This window comes from Mastomys coucha, unplaced genomic scaffold (genome assembly GCF_008632895.1).
Source record: "Mastomys coucha isolate ucsf_1 unplaced genomic scaffold, UCSF_Mcou_1 pScaffold13, whole genome shotgun sequence".
In the NCBI taxonomy this organism is placed as follows: domain Eukaryota; kingdom Metazoa; phylum Chordata; class Mammalia; order Rodentia; family Muridae; genus Mastomys; species Mastomys coucha.
This window is the reverse complement of record NW_022196895.1, coordinates 17098628-17110765: the sequence shown is the minus strand read 5'-3', so window position 1 is coordinate 17110765 and position 12138 is coordinate 17098628. Positions and strand designations below refer to the sequence as shown.

General features: G+C 46.3%; 1 protein-coding gene across 1 annotated transcript in view; it reads left to right on the top strand.

Annotated features, from left to right (window-relative positions):
- Positions 1-2297: 2297 nt before the first annotated feature.
- Positions 2298-12138, top strand: part of B4galt6 (beta-1,4-galactosyltransferase 6) — a 60879-nt gene continuing 51038 nt past the window's right edge. The window contains exon 1 of the mRNA XM_031365054.1: positions 2298-3302. Within this exon, the coding sequence (XP_031220914.1) occupies positions 3188-3302 (115 nt within the window). The 5' untranslated portion in view covers positions 2298-3187. The remainder of the gene's footprint in view (positions 3303-12138) is intronic.

Genomic DNA, 12138 nt, shown 5'->3' with positions numbered 1-12138 from the left:
CCCAGAAGTGAGATTATAAATTAGTCTCACCATGTGCAGCGTTTTACCTGGGTGCTGGGGATCAGAACTCAGGTCCTCCTGCTTGAGTAAACACTTCAACAACTCAGCCCTAGCCCTAGCCCCACAATTACCTATTTAACCACTGATTACAATACGGAAGACTGAAGCCTTAGCAACAGTAAAAATGGGGTGCTATCTTTCTGTTTGAAGAGATAGGATCTCATTAGGTTAGTCAGTCTGTTGGGCCAGATGTTTGCTATGGAGCCCAGCTGGTCTCAAAACTGCAGTATTTCCTGTCTCAGCCTTCAACACACTGCTGTTACAGGTGTATTTCACCAAGCTTGGCCAAAGAGAGACTCTATCTGTATGCTGTTTTATTTCCCTCTCCCTCTTCTACCACATAAAATAATTTTTACCAAGCTTATAAACTTGGATGCTGTTCATTCTTACTTAACATATACCATGTAAAATGTCTTTTATCTCCAGAAACAGTTTCTCTATCCTTCCACATTCTTCACATTCTTCACATTCTCTCCTTCCTCCTTCTCTTTCTTCTTCTTCTTCCTCCTCCTCCTCTTCTTCCTCCTCCTCCTCCTTCTTGGCTTTTTGAAATAGGGTTTCCCTGTGTAGTTCTGGCTGTCCTGAAACTCATTCTGTAGACCAGGCTGGGCTCAAACTCAGAGATTCACCTGCTTCTGCCTCCTGAGTGCTGAGATCAAGGGCATGTGTCACTACACCTGGCTAAAAGGAAAAAAAAAGTTTTGAGGAGTAAATTAAACAAGGATTCCACTAATGCTTATCATGTACCAGGCTCCCCCTTGCCCTTTAAAGGCATCAACTCATTTAATCAACTCACCACATACATTTGTTTTTTTCTTTTCTTAATTTATTTATTTTATTTAATCGTGCACTAGTGTTTTGCCTTCATGTCTGTGTGAGGATGTCAGATCTTGGAGTTACAGACAGTTGTGAGCTTCCATGTGGGGGCTGGGAATTGAACCCAGGTTCTCTGGAAGAGCATTCAGTGCTCTTAACCACTGAGCCATCTCTCCAGTCTCTACACTTGCTTTCTGATGGAGTCATGGGGGTGAGCTTTATTCCAGAACAGTCAGTCTTTTTATTTCTTTCTTTCTTTCTTTTTTTTTTTTACCAGAAATTCTGTGTAATGTGCATATGTGCATATTTGTATATGCATACAGCTTCATAGACACATCTATATGTCTGTGCAGGTGGAGGGCAGAGGTTGTCATCCTCATTCCACCTTGGTGTTCGAGATGTGGCGTTGGGAAGTCTCTCACTGAATCCACAGCTCACTAATTGCCTAACACATGGCTGACCAGCGAGATCCCGGGCTCCACCTGTGTCTGACCTGCCCACTGATGGGATTAAAGCAAACAATGCTAAGAACACACACAACTGTTGCTAGAGTTTTTAAGATCAGAGTCTGGGCCCTGACTGCCTAAACCCCTGTCCTCAACAGGACATTTATTCAATGTGGCCACATTAGGAAAAGAAAAAAATAGAGAGATCTAGTGACCGCACCCCAAGTTGAGGGTCCTGACATGAGGTTCAGTTTTTAGTGCAGGGCAAGAGATATGCCTAACTAAACAGTTCTGGTCACAATGTGGTCTCTTCCATCATTGACCTAGTTCTTTTTCTACGGAGAAATTCCATTTTCTTTCTTTTTTTTTTTTTTTTTGAAGACTATTGTTTTTAATAGTTTGACAGCTAAAGGAAGGAACACATGTCTCTGTCTCTTTGGAATCTATCTTTAGTCCTGCTAGGATGGTTTATGCAGTCATGATCAGCTGAAAAGAAACACCTGCACGCAATATGCTGGGAACATGTGCTGTAGGTAAGTAAGGAGCCCAGTAATGTAGCTACCCGTAGAAAGCATTCGAACAAAGGGTAGCCTTGCGCCTAGAAGACGCATCAAGTCAGTGGTCAGCTTGCCTGTTAGCTAGGGACTGGGACTGCGATGCTCATGGGCCTGTTGGTTGTATTCACCTTCAAAGAGAAGGCTGGTCAAGACATTACGGATACACATAGGCCCACATTGCATCCGACAGTCCATAAATCCAGGAGGGAAATCTGTCTCTTTCGCCCCCTTCCAAAAGGTCCTTGTTTCCCACCAACATCATCCCTGGTGCAGAGCGCATCCCACGCTGGGGACGCGGTCCTTGCTTAGTGCCCGGTCCACCAGGGATGGTGACCAGGAGGGCGGGGCGAGGTGGGGGATGCTGGCGCGGAGTACCAGGACCAATCAGGACTCGCGGCGCTCCAGGGGCTAGGGCTCTTGGTTCCTCTTCTCCGGGCGCAGCGCCGCCTGGCGAGTTGTGCACGGGCGGGCGGAGCCTGCAGGGGTCTCGGGGCGCACAGGGCTGTCGGGATTGTCCTCGTGGGTGCCCGCGGTCCAAGATCGCCGCGCGTCTGTCACCTCTTTCCTTCGCCCTCCGGGCCCCGGCCGTGCGCATCCGCCGGGTAGTCCGGGGTCTGTGCAGGGGCCCGCGGCGGGAATGCGGCTGCTGTGGCCGGCTGGGCAGCGGGCGGCGGCAGCAAGCGGAACCCGGGCGCACTCGCCGCTGGCCGGGACGCCGCCCTGGCCTGCGCTCTGCTCCGGAGGCCGCCGCCGCTGCGCTCCGGGGCCCGGCGCGGAATGAGGTGCAGGCCGCACGCCGGCGAGCGCCCCGCTCCGCGGCCCCCAGGTTCCCCGCGGCCGCCGGTGCCTCGCGTGCTCCGGCGCCCACGTTAAGAGCCCCGCACTAGCAGCGTTCGCCGAGGCACAGGCCCGCAGAGCGCACGCGACCCGGTCCGGGTGCCGATCGCGGGGACTCGCCTCTTGGACGCCGCCCCGAGTGCGGGGACCCCGGCACGCTGCAGCGCGCGGGCCGCGCTCCGCATCGCAGAGCTCCTCCAGCGTGGTGGCTTTGGCCTCCACGGAGCCCGGTCTCCCGGCCCCCCTCCAGGTTTCTCCGCATCCTTTCTACACCCTTCCCGCTGCTCCACAGCCTCCCATTCATTGCATCCGTTTCTCCTTCCCGGCTCGGTTCTTCTTCCCAGAGCCTCCCCGGCCGGACCCCGCTACCCTCTTGGGATTCTCTGTACATTCATGGAAGTTTAGGGCCTGGACCGTGGCCCGGAGTCTGGCCTGAGAGCGCAGCCCGCGCTGCTGGCAGGGCAGAGGAAGATGTCTGCGCTCAAGCGGATGATGCGGGTCTCCAATCGCTCCCTGATCGCCTTCATCTTCTTCTTCTCCCTCTCCACGTCCTGTCTCTACTTCATCTATGTGGCTCCAGGCATCGGTAAGCACCCAGACACACCCTCACCTCCTATGGTCAGAAGGAAGCTAACTAGGGTGTTGAGGGGTTTGGAAACCGAACCAAAGCATCTGATTTGATTTATTTATTTCAAAACTGCTGAAGAAACTGCTTGGGCATGTTCGCCTGGTTAAAAACCGTTTAGATGAACTTAAAAGGTCGCACTTAGAGGATGTAGGGAAATGAGGGCCTGGTGGCTGGGAGGTGGGGGTGGGGCGGAGTGCCTCTTGTCGTTTTCTTGAGTATTCACGACTACCTTATCTATTGGGGTAGTGTTTAATTGTAGTTTTACCTAGACACCTTCATTTTCTTATAAAATAACAGGTCGTGGTAATGTGAGGTAACAGTCAGTAGCAAGCAGCTGTGAGGACCGTCAAGAGTCTGCATGCTGGTGTTGCAGGTCACTTGAGACATTGTAGCTGTTGAAACGCAGCTCTGTTAATCAGCTTGGGTTTTGTTAAAGTCAGTCTCCCTAACCTGTGAGGATGCCTGCTCGGACAAAGTACTGATTGAAGCAATTATGCAAGGCGATTTGTGGGTTTTAATTGTTAACTTTCTGTAAGTTACTTTTGACTTTTGGTTCCAAATACGTTTTTGATTTTGGCTTCTTTTTTAAACCCTTTTTATTTTATTTTATTTTATTTTTATTTTTTTTGTTTTTTTATTTTATTTATTTTTTTTGAGACAGGGTTTCTCTGTGTAGCTCTGGCTGTCCTGGAACTCACTCTCTAGACCAGCCTGGCCTCCAGAGTGAGTTCCAGGACAGTCAGGGCAATACAGAGAAACCCTGTCTCGGAGAAAAAAAAATTATTTATTATTATACATAAGTACAGACGCACCAGAAGAGGGCGTCAGATCTCATTACGGGTGGTTGTGAGCCATCATGTGGTTGCTGGGATTTGAACTCAGGACCTTCAGAAGAGCAGTCAGTGCTCTTACCTGCTGAGCCATCTCACCAACCGGATCTTGGTTTCTTGATTGAAATATCCTAATTCCTTATTTCTCCTGCTGTTGACAAGGAGTCCATAGGGCCTTATTTTAGTGTATGAAAATTTCTATGTATTTCTATGGCTGTTAGAACACATCCTATTCACTAAGCTTGGCTGAGACGTCTTGTCTTTGGGTAGTTAATGCTGAGTGACTTGGTAACAGTACATACTCTGTCATTTCTTATTAGACATTCAGTTGTCTTCTTTTGAGTCAGTGTTCCTCCCCGGAGTTATCCAAAAAATGTCATTCCTTTCAGACAGGAAAAACATCTGCAGAATTTTGAGGTGAAGTTCTTGTTCTTGCAGGTGTGTGTGTGTGTGTGTGTTAGACAATGGCAATGAATTACAGGGGGAGAGACTGTAGCCTTATCCAGACTGTTTGATTTCTCATGAAAAAATAATTACTGTGTGATTTTTTTTTATTGGATTTAATTAAGTATACAGTAAGATGATGATTCTTGGAAAGGTCTTCATGTGTCATCGCCAACTAGAAGTTTAGCGAACTTTTTTGAAGGAGTATGGATGTTTTAGCAATTTAGTCCTTCAATGTGGGTTTTCTTTAGGCAAACAAGAACAAAAAACCCATTCTCTTTGAAACTCTTGGTACTTAATGACAGAAGTTCACATTTTAGCCTGAATTATGAATTGGGCAACAATTTCATAGAGATGATGCATACAACATGTAAGAATGGTTTTTATTGGCTCTAAGTTAGATGCTTTGAATCTCTATTACTAGGAAATCTTTATTAATTCTACCACACTAGCTAGATGTCAGATGTATTTTAATATTTATCATTCAGAAGGTTGGATATTGCTTAGGACATTTAGGAAAAGGTTTTAGACATTTTTTTCCCTTGCCATTTTAGACATCATAAACGCCATTAAATTCTATAGAAACGTTTTACTTTTTTATGTAACTCCTTAAAAGTTGGACTTCTTTGGAGAATATCATTTTACCAGATATTTAACTGTGAAAGATTCTGCACAAGAATATTTTAAAGTATCTTTGTAGGGTTTGTGCACAGGTGTGAGTGTGCCTGTGTGAAGGTCAGAGTACAGCTGTGGTCATCTCTCCTTCCACCATGTTGGTTCTAGAGATCAAGTGCGCGTGGCAGGCAGAGCAACGCGCAGCCTTTCCTACCTGTGTAGCTTTCCTGCCAGTCTCTGACAAGATTTCTTTTATTAGACTGGATCTCTTTATGTAGCCCAGGCTGGCCCGGAACTCTCTACGCAGATAAGAGTGCTGAGATTAAAGGCATTTTAATCTCATACCAAACCAGCAAGAGGTCTTTTTTTTTTTTTTTGCAATTTTCCCTTTTTGCTTTTTTGTGAAGCTGGGGATGGATGGTACGCAGGAGCCTTGTGTGTGCAAAGAGAGAACTGTATAAGTTAAATCCTGGCACCCGTTTCTTTGTATATTGGGTCACATGCTAAAAAGTCAAGCAAAGGAAGCCCAGATCTCAGTTTTTTAGGGCTCATATATTATTTGTAGATTGTTGAAGTTCAGTGGACACGAAAGCCTGGTACATTTTTCTTATTTAAGTGTGTAAGGTTGCCATAGAACAACCAGTCATTAATGTCATGAAAACTTGACAGTTGTCTTGCAAGCAAGTAGGTCAGCATAATTTAAATTACTCTATTTTGAGAACCTTATAATTAAAAACCTTATAATTAAACCTTATAATTAAAAATGTTAACAATGAAGCCAGGAAGAAAAGTAAGTTAACCAATCATAAATTGTTATGAATTTGTTAAGTCAGTGTCTCCTTCCTACCCCTACCCACTCTATTCCCTTTGTGCTGTTGCGATGGGGGTGGGGTTTCTCATCTTTAAGTTTGGAAAGATGTTTTTTTGTTATTTTGTCTTTTTTTTTTTTTTAAGAGCTGAGGGCCTGCACCCACTGAACTTAAATCCCCAACCCCCAGGGAAGATTTTTTTTAATTCAGAGTTTCACTAGGAAATTTAAATTTTGTGTTTGGTGACAAGGGATGTCTTTTTTAATTTTTTGGCATGTCAGGTCACTTTCTTAAATGCAGGTCAGATACCACAGTCTGTCAGCTGCTTCTGAAGTGATGTGGAAAATGTGGTCAGTTGAGTTTCCAATGCCTCAGCCAATTGTGTGAATGTTTTTTCTTGAAGTCACAGGTACCTTGGTGTGGCGTATTCTCTCAGACCCTCATGCACTTCTCTCAATATTCAATATTCTCACACGAGTTATATCCTGGAGCAAAATTTCCTCTTGACTGGATTATGCTACATAGAAGTTCTTTTTATTTATTTATTTATTTATTTATTTTTTAATTTCTTTCTTCTTTTTTTTGGTTTTTGGTTTTTTGAAACAGGGTTTCTCTGTATAGCCCTGGCTGTCCTGGAACTCACTGTATAAGCCAGACTGGCCTTGAATTTAGAATTCCGCCTGCCTTTGCCTCCCAAGTGCTGGGATCAAAGGCGTGCGCCACAACCGCCTGGCTAAATTTCTTATTTTATGTGTATGAGTATTTGTCTGCATGTATGTCTGTTCACCATATGCATCCAGAAGCTAAAATGAATTGTTGAGCGTCATGAAGCAAAAGTTATTGATGGTTATTAGGTGTCACGTGGGTGCTGGGAATCGAACCCAGTTTTCGGGAATAGCAAACAGTGCTCTTAACCTCTGAGCCATCTCTCTAGCCAGCCAGCCTGTCCCCTTCCCCCACACAGGGTTTCTCTGTGTAGTTCTGGCTGTCCTGAAACTTACTCTGTAGACCAGGATGGCCTCAGACTCAGAGAACCACCTGCTTTTGAGGATTCATTTTATTGATTTTAAAAAAAGTATTCAGATCTACTCCATTAAGTCCTTACAAGCCACATCACATGAACTTGTTTGATAGGTGTTATGGTATTTCACTACCTTTTGGGTGTAGACAGGGTTGGTCATGTGTGTTCCTACACACAAGTCTTCTATCATTTAGTTGACTCTTCCTAGGGCTTTTTCCCCCTGTGTCCGTCCCTTACTGTCTCTTTCTTCTGAGCTGACAGGTCACACACTGTAGACTGCCAACCTGGTTTAATTTTCTCTCTCTTTTTTTTTCCTTCTTGGTGCTGTTTTTGCATTCTCTTTGGGTCCCAGTGTATACTGTGTTCAACCGAACTCAAAACTCATTATTTTAAGAATAAATTGAAACATTTTCCCTGATGCATAGTTCAGGAAACACATCTTTCAGTTAGGAACTTTAGTGCTGAGGAGAGCTGGGCTGTAGATGAGTCTCACAGGAAGTCTGTGATGAGGTTTCCCAGCACCTGTATGGGGTCAGGCAGCTTGTCTTGTGCCTGTCCTTTTGCATGGCCGCCAAGGTGAGTGCAGTTTCCATCCAAGGCCTTGAGCTGGCTGTGTTGAGAATAGACTTCCATTTATTAAGAAGGGATTTCCAATATAACTTCCCATGCAACACAGTCCTATCCTGCCACATCAGAGAAGCAGTTGATTTGCCTGGAGCACCCAAGAGAAGCTGGACCATGAGGTCTGGAAGACTTCAAAGATGCTAGGACCACAGTCATCTGTGGGAGGTTGGACCATGAAGGAGCTCCATTGTGCACGATAGAAATCATCTGCTCCTAGGATGGCATAGGATTGGTATATATTGAGCGCGGAAAAAGCTTCTAGAAGATGTCAGTACTCTGGTTCTCTATGGCTACTCCTTAGGGTGTGTGGAGAGGCAGATTGATTGATTGCAAAAGGACTTTAAGAGCTCTGCATGCAGCCCAGTGGCGTTCCTGAGGTTACTACGGTTCACAGCAGAGTCTGGCCCTCACAGCTTTATCTAAATGATGATAAGAAAGAAATCGTCGTGCCTGCCTCCAGTAGGACCGCGTCTGAGGGAGACTGCATAACTTCCCTGGGAGTGGGGAGTTTACTGTCCTTTTGACTCCAGAGTCCCTGACCTTTTCCTGGAGAGGCTTTTCTTGGACTCTGCGGGAAGGACTTTGGATTTGGCACTTCGTCCGAACTCCTGTGGGCCTCTTAGTTGCTTGGGCCTCCAGGGGATTTGTTTGGGGCCTGCTGGAAATGGTGGAGTGGGTGTTCTGGGGGGTATACAAGAAGACAAATGTGTTTGTAGGGGGCAGCTCAGATGTTTACTTGGAAGTTTAGCCTGGGGTCTGACTCCAGTTATCTATGAGCCACCTCGGTAGGTAGCTCCTTGCCTGGCAACTTTTTCTTGAGCTCTTTAGCCCAAAGGTGCAGGTACCTAGGGGGGGCCTTTTGAGCTGATTTTAGCCTGCTTTGTTTTGCAAAGGCCCTTTGTTTTCCTCTCTTTGAGTTCCTGGTTCTCTGGGGCCTTTTCCTGTGGGTTCTTCTGATTGGATGTTGGTCACATTTCGCTTCTGGGCCTCTCTTGCCGTTGCCTGCTATTTTTGTTCTGTGAGTAGCAGGACTCAGCAGGAGCTTTGCAAAGGGAAATGAGACCGCCCTTTGTTTTGGAGTAATCCTAGCATGAAGGATGGGAAATGTAGGGCAGAGTTGGGGAGACCAGGTGAGAAGCTATGGAAGTGGTTCCAGCACTGGAGATTAGAGTCAGGTTAGACCAGAGCACCTTCTGTACAATGCTCAGATTCTAACTTAGACCCCAGGTGACCAGTCACAGATGATGTCTGGGTGCTGAGGTTGAAGGAGCAGTTTTGGCTTTAGGATCCAGGTATTGGTTGTCCCTGGAATATCCAGGAAGACTTTGTCAGTGGCTAGGTAGGTGGAAATAAGGTCTTGGAGCCCAGGGGGCAGTGTTAGACAAAGCCTACCTACTCCAGGAATCCCCCTAATGTGCTTTAAATCGGGCTTGTAAGTCCACTTGGTTGTCTCTCCATCTTGGAATGAGAGGCCCCTGCATTTTGGACTTGTGCAGAATAAAACACTCCATGCTTTTGCCTGCTGCTTGAGTCTGGAGTATCGTTCTTCAGGGAACAACGGACCCTTACACATCATATAGGAGAGTTACATCTGGCTGTCTTTGGCATTACAGCTGAGCAGTAATCTCCCTCCTACAAGTGTTTGTGACTTATCACGTTGGTGCCACGAATCATGGCCTCCTGGTGAGGGCACAAGACTGCCCAGAAGGCCAACATCCCATTTGTAATCCTCCCCAGAGGATCTGCCATCGCTTCAGTCCCCCGCCTTTTAGACAGGAATCACTGAAAGGTTTCAGGTTAGGGCCCAAGGCGGGAACACTGGCAGATTGTCCTTTTGGGTAAAGATTTATTAAAAGAGTTATTATCACCCCGAACATACAGCAGTGTGGCAGTGGCCTTGGGGAGAGTTCGGGTCAGGAGACCAGAGTGGCGATCCCTTCTTATCACTCAAAGGAAGGGAGTGGTTTCATGTGGTCAGGCTGGAGAAGAAGGACTATTGCATTGCCAGCCAGTAATTATAAGATGTGGGGGCAGAGAGGAGGAGGGACACATTTAGGCGAGGAGAACTCATGGAGGGGGAATGTACCCTCATGTAGCATTAATCATGTACCTTCTGATTAATGGGACAGGTCATTGTCTCTGAATATGGGTACTTGAGGTATCTGTTAAGGGGTCAGAGAGTTACCCGCCTGCTCTTCGTAGGAGGCGTGGCTTTTCCTTTACCAGGCTGTTGCAAGTCCGTGTGGCCAGAAAGGCAGTCTGGTTTAGACTAGTCTGTAACAGTCCCTTGCTCAGGACAAGCAGTCCCTCGAAAGGATGGCCTGCATCAGTGGGATGCACTCATGAGTGAGTGGTATTTGTAACTCTGCCTTTAGTGTCAAGGACGGTTAATGTAAGTCATATGACCTGGTGGGAAGCTAGCTCATCTGTTGATTCATAGAGATCTCGCACAGCCCGGTACTGTTCTCCACCATGTTTGGTGGTAGAGCACAGGTGATGTGCTCACAGCCCTGCTTTTCATTTCTGCCTTGAGTGATTATTGAAGATAAAAATAGCCATGACAGGGCTGGAGGGATGGCTCAGGGGTTAAAAGAGTACTGACTGCCCTTCCGAAGGTCATGAGTTCAAATCCCAGCAGCCGCATGGTGGCTCACAACCATCCGTAATGAGATCTGACGCCCTCTTCTGGTGCGTCTGAAGACAGCTACTGTGTACTTAGGATAATAAATAAATCTTAAAAAAAAAAAATAGCCATGTCTGAAAGAGAAATCCTAGCCTGGGTTGGTAAGAGTCTCTGGGCTCAGCATTATTCAGAGTCGTGAAGAGAATGCTTTCAACTTGTATAAATAGGGTAGGTAAGTTTTGAAACTACCAAGCCATATTGAATGTAGTTTGTTTGTTTGTTTGTTTTGTTTCGTGTTTTCTTCAAGACAAGGCAGGGTCTCTAGTTCAGGCTGGCTAGCATTATCTATGCAGCTAAGGATGACTTTGAACTTCTGCCCGCTCCCACCTCCTGGCGCCGGGACCGCAGCTGTTATCTCTTTGCCTTCTTCTGTAGTGTTGAGGACTTTGCACGGCAGGCAAACAGTCAACTGAGCTACACCTCTATCCTAAGACATGCTGTTTTTTATGACCCCCTCAGAAGAGCTTGGCTCTTCTTGTTTTAAAAACAATTCATCCCGTGTAAAGGACTCTGGCTTTTCAGTCTGATGGAACTGGTGTGCGTGGTTCCAGGCGTGACTGCTGCTCACATCCTCATGGTCTCCATGTTTTCTTCGTACAAGGGCATGGAGCCGAAAGAGCCTGGAGCATGGGTGCAGTGGAGTCCTGGATGCCACAATTGTTCAGCAAGAAGCACCAGGGTCGAAATCCCAAAAGTAGTCCACCAGCAATTCTGATAAAGACACTTAATAGAGACTTTGTCATTTTTTTTTTTTTCTGGTGAGGCTAGACTGGATCAAGTTGACAGTCGGTGCTGACTAGGGCAATCACGTTTAATCACAAACTACTAGGCATAGCTTCATGAACATCTTGCTGTGTCACAGCTAAAAGTCTAATGGCTGAACACTCTTTGTGCTAACCCCCATTTCAACCAAGCAAGGTTTCTGTAGCAGCTCAAAACGCTGCCAAACTCTGCTGTCACTGAAAAAGCAGATATGCCCACAGGAGTCTAAAACAACTGATCAAACTGGCCGAGCCACGGGCAGATAGTAGCTCGGCTAGAACTGACTGAGCTACCGTGGAGGAAGCTGGTGTTTTCCAAAGGCACACTCAGGGGCCTTGCCGAACGAAGCCTGGAACGTCTGTTTCCTTCCTGGATCCGCTTCACCTTCACATCCAATGTGTATCGCTCACACAGTATGCGCTTTGTTACTGTCCTGGCAGAAGGTTTTTCAACTTATTAAAGTCACTGTGTGTACTGGGAGCAGGAGGCTCTGCAGGTCCTCCTCTGTGGCCTCACTCATTGGTTCCCTTTTGATACTATTAAAAGTGGCTTTCACCAGTGGTGAATGTGTTTAAGCCTTATTGAAGGTGGTCTGTTTTAATGAGCTTTTTTTTTTCCAGGAAGATTTTTTTTTGGATAATCTTTTTTTCTTTCCTACCCCTTTTCTTCTTTTTTTGCCTTTATTGAGGCAGGATCTCACTCTGTAGCCTCGGCTTTTCTGGAACCCGCTACATATATAGATCAGGTCAGCCTTGAAGTTGAAGAGATCCACCTGCCTCTGCCTCCCTCATGCTAGGACTAAGGTGCAATCGCAATACCTGGCCTTACTTTTTTTTTTTTTTTTGGTTTTTCGAGACAGGGTTTCTCTGTGTAGCCCTGGCTATCCTGGAACTCACTCTGTAGACCAGGCTGGCCTCGGAATCAGAAATCCGCCTGCCTCTGCCTGCCAAGTGCTAGGATCAAAGGTGTGCACCACCACCGCCTGGCTTTTTTTTTTTTTTTTTTT